This window comes from Chrysochloris asiatica, unplaced genomic scaffold (assembly GCF_000296735.1).
Source record: "Chrysochloris asiatica unplaced genomic scaffold, ChrAsi1.0 scaffold00264, whole genome shotgun sequence".
Taxonomy (NCBI): domain Eukaryota; kingdom Metazoa; phylum Chordata; class Mammalia; order Afrosoricida; family Chrysochloridae; genus Chrysochloris; species Chrysochloris asiatica.
In genome coordinates this window covers 311,044-319,988 of record NW_006408782.1, presented here as the reverse complement: position 1 = coordinate 319,988, position 8,945 = coordinate 311,044, and the positions used below count along the sequence as shown (strand labels likewise).

General features: G+C 43.2%; 1 protein-coding gene across 1 annotated transcript in view; it reads right to left on the bottom strand.

Annotated features, from left to right (window-relative positions):
- The window catches only part of ANKH (ANKH inorganic pyrophosphate transport regulator), a 59,944-nt gene extending 51,347 nt beyond the window's left edge, over positions 1 to 8,597 (bottom strand). Inside the window, exon 1 of the mRNA XM_006874156.1 lies at positions 8,383 to 8,597. Coding sequence (XP_006874218.1) covers positions 8,383 to 8,554 — 172 coding nt within the window. The 5' untranslated portion in view covers positions 8,555 to 8,597. The remainder of the gene's footprint in view (positions 1 to 8,382) is intronic.
- Between the last annotated feature and the right edge of the window lie 348 nt (positions 8,598 to 8,945).

Sequence of the window (8,945 nt, the reverse complement as noted above, 5' to 3'; positions counted from 1 at the left end):
ACCCTACATGGGGTTTCTGAGGCTCTGAATCTGTGTCAGCCTGCCTCATCTGTTTCCATGGAGGCGCTGTCTGAACCCTGACCTAAAGTTTAGCAGCCCAACACCTAACCCACAGTACCACAAGACCCCTACAATTTGAGTCTCTGGAGAAGGGTTACGGGAGCACACGGATGGGCAGTCACTTTAGGGCTGGGGGCTCTGGAACTCTCATCCCCCTCAGAATTCCCAGGGGATGGCTTTATAATCAGAAGAATCCCCTGTAGGCAGGACTGGGGAAAACTACTACATGTGCAATTGTTTCAAGGAGGGAAATATACAACCTCGCCTGAGGGTCCGAACAGGAGGGTGGGAATGAGGGCACAGAGAAAATGTGTGTGAAATGAAAGAGAATTCCTTAACTACTGCAAATGTCACGAAAAAGACCCAAAGAAAGATTCTTCTCATATTAAGGGCAAACACAGTAACAACGACACTACAAAAGAGCTTTCAGTGCACTTTGACCTGGACCTATTGAAATGCCCCATTGTGATTTATTAACTGATGCCAGTGTGCCTCCGGTTAGCAAAGGCAGGGGCTTGGACGTGAAAGGTGGGTTTCAAGGCCAAACATGTTCAAATGGGAAACCCCTTAGAAGCAAAGTCCATCCTTCAGGGATTGGTGGGTTTTAACAGCTGCGAACATACGAAATGCTGACGGTCACCCAGACTGGGACAGATGCTAAAAATTGTGGATCAGCCTTGGAGTTGGGGTATTCAGCACCTGGAAGCAGCTTGGAACACACAGTCTTTGAAAAAAAAATCTTACCAAGGAGATGATGCAGAATGAGAAAAGTGAGTGGATAGTTCAAATAGAAATCAGTGTCTTCAAAATTCTCATGAAGTTCCAAAGGGGCAGAACAGCAGGACATAGAGATCACTTTAAAGTTCTGAGAAACATGCATATATGAAAATCAGAGTGTGTTGTGTACCAGTGTTGCATCGTTCTGACTCATACATAGGGATGCTGTGTGACAGAGCTGAGCTGCCCCTAAGACTGTACAAAGACCTGGAGTTACAAAATCAAAAGGGACGCAGAACACAATCAGCATTTCTCAAGCTGAAAAGAACTGAGGGGAAAAAGATCAAGTCTTGACTTGTAACATTGAAGGATTCCATGGAGAAAATATCAAATGATGCAGAATCTATCAAAAGAAGATGGAAGGTATATACAGAATCACTGTACCGCCCGCCCCCCAAATGGCCGACAGTCAACATTTCAAGGGGACGCATGTGATCAAGAACTGATGATACTGAAGGGAGAAGTTCTGGCTGCCTTGAAGGCATTGGGAAAAGACAAAGCTCAAAAACTGGTGGAATACACACGGAAATCTTTCCATGCAGCGCTGGAGGGACTCACCCATCTGACCAACGACTGGAAGAGATCCCTATTCCAGAAAGAGGTGATCCGAACAGAACGTGAAAATCGTCAAATAATATCATTAATATGTTGTTGTTGTTAGGTGCCATCGAGTCGGTACGGACCCATCGCGACCTTATGCACAGCAGAAGGAAACACTGTCCGATCCTGGGCCAACCTCATGCACTGTTGCCATGCTTGAGTCCATCAATGCTGCCACTTGGCCAGTCCATCTTGCTGGGGGGTCTTCCTCTTTTTCTCTGACCCTCCACCCTTCTCCAACGACTGGTCCCTCCTGACAATATGTCCGAAGTATGAGAGATGAAGTTTGGCCATCTTGGCTTCCAAGGAGAACTCTGGCTGCACTTCTTCCAACTCAGATCTGTTGGTTTTTTGGCAGCCCATGACACTTTCAATATTCTCCTCCAACACTATAACTCAAAAGCATCAATTCTTCTACAGTCTTCTTATTCCCTGTCCAGCTTTCGCATGCATATGAGGTTATTGAAAATACTATGGCTTGGGTCAGACGCACCTTAGTCCTCAAGCTGACATCTTTGCTCTTCAACACTTTAAAGATGTCTTGTGCAGCAGATTTGCCTAATGGAATACATTGTTTGATTTCTTGACTGCTGCTTCCATGAGTGTTGACAGTTGATCCAAGAAGAATGAAGTCCTTGACAACTTCAATCTTTTCTCCGTTGATAAGAATATTGTTTATTAGCTCAGTGATGAGGATTTTTGTTTTCTTGACATTGAGATATAATCCATACTGAAGGCTGTGCTCTTTGATCTTCATCAGTAAATGTTCCAAGTCCTCTTCACTGTAGCAAGAAAGGTTGTATCATCTGCATACTGCAGGTTGTTAATGAGTCTTTCTCCAATCCTGATGCCACATTTTCTTCATAGAACCCAGCTTCTCGGATTATTTGCTCAGATACAGGTTGAATAAGTATGGTGAAAGAATACAACCTTGTCACACACCTTTCTTAATTTTAAACTATTTAGTGTTCCCATGTTCTGTTCAAACAATTGCTTCTTGGTCCAGGTACAGATTCCTCATGAGCACAATGAAAGTGTTCCGGAATACTCATACTTCTCAATGTTGTCCATAGCTTGTCATGATCCACACAATCGAAAGCCTCTGAGTAGTCAATAAAGCAGTCAATAAAGCACAGGTAAACATCTTTCTGATATTTACCTGATAGTTCTTTCTCAGTTCCAAACTCCCCAGCCAATATCCATCTGACATCAGCAATGATATCCCTCGTTCCACGGCCTCTTCTGAATCCAGCTTGAACCTCTGGAAGTTCTCTGTCAATGTATGATTGCAGCCATTTCTGTATTACCTTTAGCAAAACTTTGCTCGCTTGAGATATCAAAGAGATTGTCTGATGATTTTCGCATTCCGTTGGGCACAGGTTAAGTAAAATCTTGCTGAAGATCATTAAAAAATGGCTGCAACAGTACATTGACAGGGAGCAGCTAGAAATTCAAGACAGATTTAGAAAAGCATGTGGAACAAGGGATATCACTGCTGACATCAGATGGTTCTTGGCTGAAAGCAGAGAATAGCAGAAAGATCTTTCTTTGTGCCTTACTGACTATGCAAAGGCTTTTGATTGTGTGGATCATGACAAGCTATAGATCATGGATAAAAAGAATGAACAGGTATAGTTGGAAACAAAGCAGCAAAGAACCAAAGGATCGACATTAAATAAAACACTGAAACTACAGCCTGATTCCAGACATGAGTAACAGCCATGCAAAAGGCAAGAGGCACCCCCCATATGGAATTTTATTTGACTACAGTAAGTTATTTAGGAGAGCTGGTGGTGCAGGGGTTAAGTGCTGGGCTGCTAAGCGGAAGTTTGGTGGTTTGAACCCAGGGTTGTCTGTTTCCATAAGATTGACAGCCACAGAAACTCTATGGAGTCTGTTCTACAAGGTTGCTGTAAGTCTGAAGGGACTGACAGCAGGGGGCTGGGTTACAATACGATTGATTTAGAGCACAGGGTCAGATTCTTGATTCTCCCTTTCAATTAGAGATCACACAAACATCAGAAAAGGTTGTATTAACATTAACACGCAACTCATCCTTTCATATCTAGTTAAGAGATAAGCTGTGTCACGAGACTGCTCAGTTCCAAACTCCCCAGAGGATCCATCTTTTTCTCCTCTCTGCTCTCACAGGGCCTTACAGAAATGCCATCAAATAATCAGAGAAGAACTTAATAAAAGGAAATACATTCATGAAGGCAATGAGAAAATACTCAGGGAAAAAGTTAAGGCAATTAGACTAGTTTTGCCTGAACAAAAGAACAGAGCACTGACGTTTCAAACCTAGATTACTCTGGCTCATATTTCTCTGTGAATTTCGCCCAGTGGATTTGCTCTATGGGTTCTTTGTATTTATTCCAGGCCCATTCGGGAGCTGTTAATTTAGGAACAGGTGCTATTTAGAAATCAGTGTGGTGTTGAAGGATATAGCTCTGGACCACAAAGTCTGTTTGCACTGCAAGGTCAGCGGTCCAAACCCAGCAGCCGCTCTTCAGAAACCCTATACAGGGTTGTTATGAGTCGGAACCGACTCAATGGCACTTTAACAATACCAACAACAAGCAAATACACCGAGGAAGACTGCCTGAAAACTTCTCGGGACAAATACACTGAGAGCATTTGCTCTTCTGTTTGATCTCTATCGCTTTGTCTGTCACAAGCATGGTTCTCTGAGAGCTGATATTAAAGTTAATGTGTTAGCAGTTGCTGTCATTGTCCCTAAGTAGTGTCTAACAGAGGTTGGGCAGGAATGTGAATGTCGAGTTTGATGGTAGAAGGAGGTGGGGGATGCATAGCAATGCTCCCATCACAGAGCATGTGTTTAATATGATGGAAAATACAGAATGGGCCAGGTGCTGACGGCATGCATTACAGAGAACAACTGTCCCGGAAGGTCTTCTTGGCTGACATATGTATGGAAACGGATTGCCAGTCCTTTCTTCCGTGGACCTCTTGGATGGGTTTGAACTGTCAACCTTCAGGTTAGTGTTGTTGTTGTTAAGTGCCATTGGGTAGGTTCCGACTCATAGAGACCCTGTGTAGGGTTTCCGAGGAGCAGCTGGTGGGTTTGAACTGCCGACCCTGTGGTTCACAGTCCAGTGCTGATCCTACAGCACCACAGCAGGCATCCTTTAGCTTAGTTGTTGTTGTTTGTTGTTGTTGTGTGTTGTGGAGTCGGTCCCAACTCATAGCGACCCTGTACAGGGTTTCTGAGGCTGTAAATCTTTACAGGAGCAGAAGGCCTCATCTTTTGCAGAATAGCTGGTAGTTTTGAACTGCTGACCCTGAGGTTCGCAGCCCGCTACACTACGAGAGCTCCTAGTAGTCACATTCAAATTACGTGCACACCCAGGGACCCCAGAAAAGCTTATAGGACAAATAAAACAGGAAGAAGGAGGTGGGCAAGACACACAATATAGGTGACACCAGAAAATAAGAGAGTAATTAAAGAGTTAGGTGGAAAATTAAAAAGATGCCAACAAATGAGAAGAGGAAAAAAATCATTAAAATGTCATTTTTTGTTTTCAAAAGAAATTGACGTGCGTTTTCCCAAAAACTGTAGAAAAAAATTTCTGTAGAAGAAAAGAAGTTATAAAGATTAAAAATACCAAAATGGATCAAAATTAATTTTTAAATATCGACCTGTGTTATACAACCTTACTGGCTTAAATTTAAGATTTTATTATTATTATTTCAAAATGAGATTTAACTTATAAAACACTGGATTTTAGTTCAACAATTACATTTCCTCAGTACAATTTCAATGAGACAGCACATCACTTAGCTTCTCTCTCCTCATTATTGACAACTGGTAATTAGTTACTGGAGCCCTGGTATGGCGCTGTAGGATAAGCACTCGACTACCAGGTCCATTTGAACCTCAAGGTCGGTAGTTCAAACTCACCAGCTGCTCCTTGGAAACCCTATACATGGTAACTATGACTTGGAACTGACTTGATGGCACTTAACAACAACAGCGAGTTGTTAATTTCAATGTCTCATTCAACCATAGTTGAAAAAGGGAAGGCTATGTATATTTGGAAGGAGCTCTTTGAATCGGGCTGTGAACCGCAAGGTCAGCAGTTCGAAACTACCAGCAGTTCCGTAGGAGAAAGATGAGGCCATCTGCTCCTGTAAAGATTTACAGCCTCAGAAACCCTGTGCAGGGTTGCTATGAGTCAGAACCGACTCCACGGCACTTAACAACAACAACAAGTATATTTGGAAGCCAAATAAAAAGAATAGTAACACAGTTGTTGTTAGGTGCCATTGAGTTCAGTTGGTTCCGACCCACAGTGACCCTGTATAGGTTTTCCCAGGAGCAGCTGGTAAGCTTGAACTGCTGACCTTGCAGTTCAAATGGCTTTGCAGTCTGACGCATTTGTACACAGCACCACACCAGTAGGATTCACTTGTCTGTTGAGATAAGACCCTTATTAAAAAAAATATATGGAATTTTCTCAAATAAATAAACACTCTTTGAAAGTGGCCCAGATCAAATCAAGCTTTGAAGAAATTTTCTTCAAAGATCAGCTATGTTTCCTCCAAAGAGTAAATACTCAGTTCCTAGGTTACTCAGGGCATAAATCCAGGTGAAAGGCAGGTGTCTCCTACTCACCCCACCCCATGAAGCAACAATGAAAGGATCAATATCAAAACCTACATGGGTTATTTGGTCTATGAGCACACACCTTTCTGTCCACAGCAGTAAACTCTATGCTACATGAAAAAGGAAAACCACAAAGGCCTTACCCTTTTTGCTTTTAGATTCACATACAGTTATGTGAGTAAACATTAGCTGGCGTCGGTACACACTCAGCGGTTTGGGTGGCTCTTCTGACTGCTGCATTAACAGTTCCATATAACAAACAGCATCAATGTTAAGGGAGCTTGGTGGCTCCATATGATAAGCACTGGACTGCGAACCACAAGGTCCACAGTTCGAGGCCGCCAGTTGCTCTGCAGGAGAAAGATGAGGCTTTCTACTTCCTTAAAGATTTTAAGCCTCAGAAATCTTATACAGACAGGGTCACTGTGAGTCAGAACCGTCTTGATGGTACTTAACAACGACAATAACATCATTGTTAAGGTAGAACAATAGATTTGTGGAGCATTTCACGGTGCATCATGCAACTGGATTCAGTGGATGTGTACCTGATTGCAGGTACGCAGAGCTGTTCTTCATGTTGTTGGTACCAACTCATAGCGACCCTGTGCACAACAGAACGAAACACTGCCCAGTCCTGGGCCAACCTCACAATTGATGCCACGCCCACTAATGCTGCCATTTTGCCAATCCATCTTGCTGGGGGTCTTCCTCTTCTTCTCTGACCCTCCACCTTACCAAAGATGCTTTTGAGAAATGGTGTTGGAGGAGAATATTGAAAATACCATGGGCTGCCAAAAGAACCAACAGATCTGTGTTAGAAGAAGTGCAGCCAGAGTACTCCTTGGAGGCCAGGATGGCCAAACTTCATCTCTCATACTTTGGACATATTGTCAGGAGAGCTGTTTTAATGCCAAGGAAATCAGGTCCTTAGGGTTTGATCTGCCATAAAGGTGGCGGATGTAGTTCAACCTCATCAGGAATGTGCTTTTCCAAGGTCTTGGTGAAACTGTGGGCTAGTCATTGAATGTATGATAAAACTTCTTCTGTTTCATGGACAGAGTATTATAATAAGAGTATTTCGTCTTGTCTTTGAATAAAATGAAAAGCTGGGCGGTGCCCACAGTTAGGAACTTGGCTATTGATGGAAACTTTGGTGGTTTGAGTTCACACTCAGGGGGACTGCAGAGGAAAGGCCTGGCGATCTGCTTCTGAAAGGTGGTCGCCATGAAAAGCCTAGGGAGTAGTTGTAGTCTGCATACTTGGGGTTACCATGAATTGGAAATGCTTTTATAGAAAATGAAATTTAACAAATAAAAATTTCTGTGCACTGGTCTCACTTCTATAGAGCATTAATTTTTAAACAATCACCATATTTTCATTCTCCACATTAAAGAATTCTGTACCATAAAACACTTGCCATTTTATGGAGTTTAACCAAAAAACCAACCCTTGTTGCTGTTGAGTTGATTCTGACTCCTGTAGGCTAGAACAGAACTGCCCCATAGGGTTTCCAAGCTGCACTTTTATAGAGGCAGACTGCCACATCTTTCTACTATAGAGCAGCTGGTAGATTTGAACTGCTGACCCCTTGATTAGCTGCCAGCTGCTTAACACGGTGCCACCAGGGCTCCTTGGATTTTACTGATCACTAATCCTGGTGTGGCAATGTGGGTTAATGCACCAGACTGCAAAGCCATTTGAACTGCAAGGTCAGCAGTTCAAGCTTACCAGCTGTTCCTTGGAAACCCTATACAGGGTCGCTATGGGTCAGAATCTACTCGATGGCACTTAACAACAACAACAATCTTAGATATGGAGTTCTGGTGTGGCACTGTGGGCTAATGTGTCAGACTGCAAAGTGTTTGAACTGCAAGGTTTGTGGTTCAAGCTCACCAGCTGCTCCTTGGAAACCCTATACAGGGTCGCTATGGGTTGGATTCGACTCGACAGCACTTAACAACAACGTTATATGATCACTTTTTTAATGAAATCATTTCCGCTCTGATGCCTGGTTTGGGAAACAGAGATACAAAGCTACAGATTCCAAAGAACATAGATTTTGTTTTTCTTGAGTGAGGACCACAAACTTCTTCCCTTCCATACTCTGAAACCTTCGTGGAGAATAGCTGATAATTACTAAAGACATCACATACTACAATAAATACAAGTAGATTTAAAAAGTTCATGGAAAATGGGATAAAAACCAAAACAAAACAATGTTTTTTCCCCATGGACTGTTTGAAGCCCCATTTTTATATATAAGTAAGTTAAACGGGGCAAGACGTAAGCAGAGCTCCCAGGGTGGTGCTCAGCCTTACCAATCAAGGTGTGGAAGACAGCAGCGATGGCGCCAGCCACCACCATGCACAGCACGGCTTTGGTCCTGTCGCGCTTGCTGTTCACGAACACCAGGCCCACGTTCTTAAAGTCGCTCATGGGCCCTGTGAAGAACTTCATTAGGGAGTACGCCAGCCCATAGCTGGCCAGCATTTCGACAGCATCTTCCTTGACAGCGGCAATACCCCGGTTCAAGGCCTGCGGAGAGGGAAAAGACAACATGCACTACGCATTAGACACGTCATCTCGGGGGATCTGCATGTCTAGAACAAGACTCAGCCCATCATGTTTCTATAGAAACTCCCAGCCGCATCTAAGGGAATCTTGCTGTCTTTTGATAAAAATGAAACGGCTTTCATTTTCATCCCTATTAGCTTCAATACAGATATCTGGGTGTTGGAGTTAAAATAACAGAAAACAAACAACACCAACAACAAAAATCCAAGCATGTTTTACTGGCAATCCTGGTGTGGCGCTGTAGGATTAGCAGTTCACCACATTGTGCACTGCTAAGCACCAGGTCGGTGGTTCAAACCCACTAGCC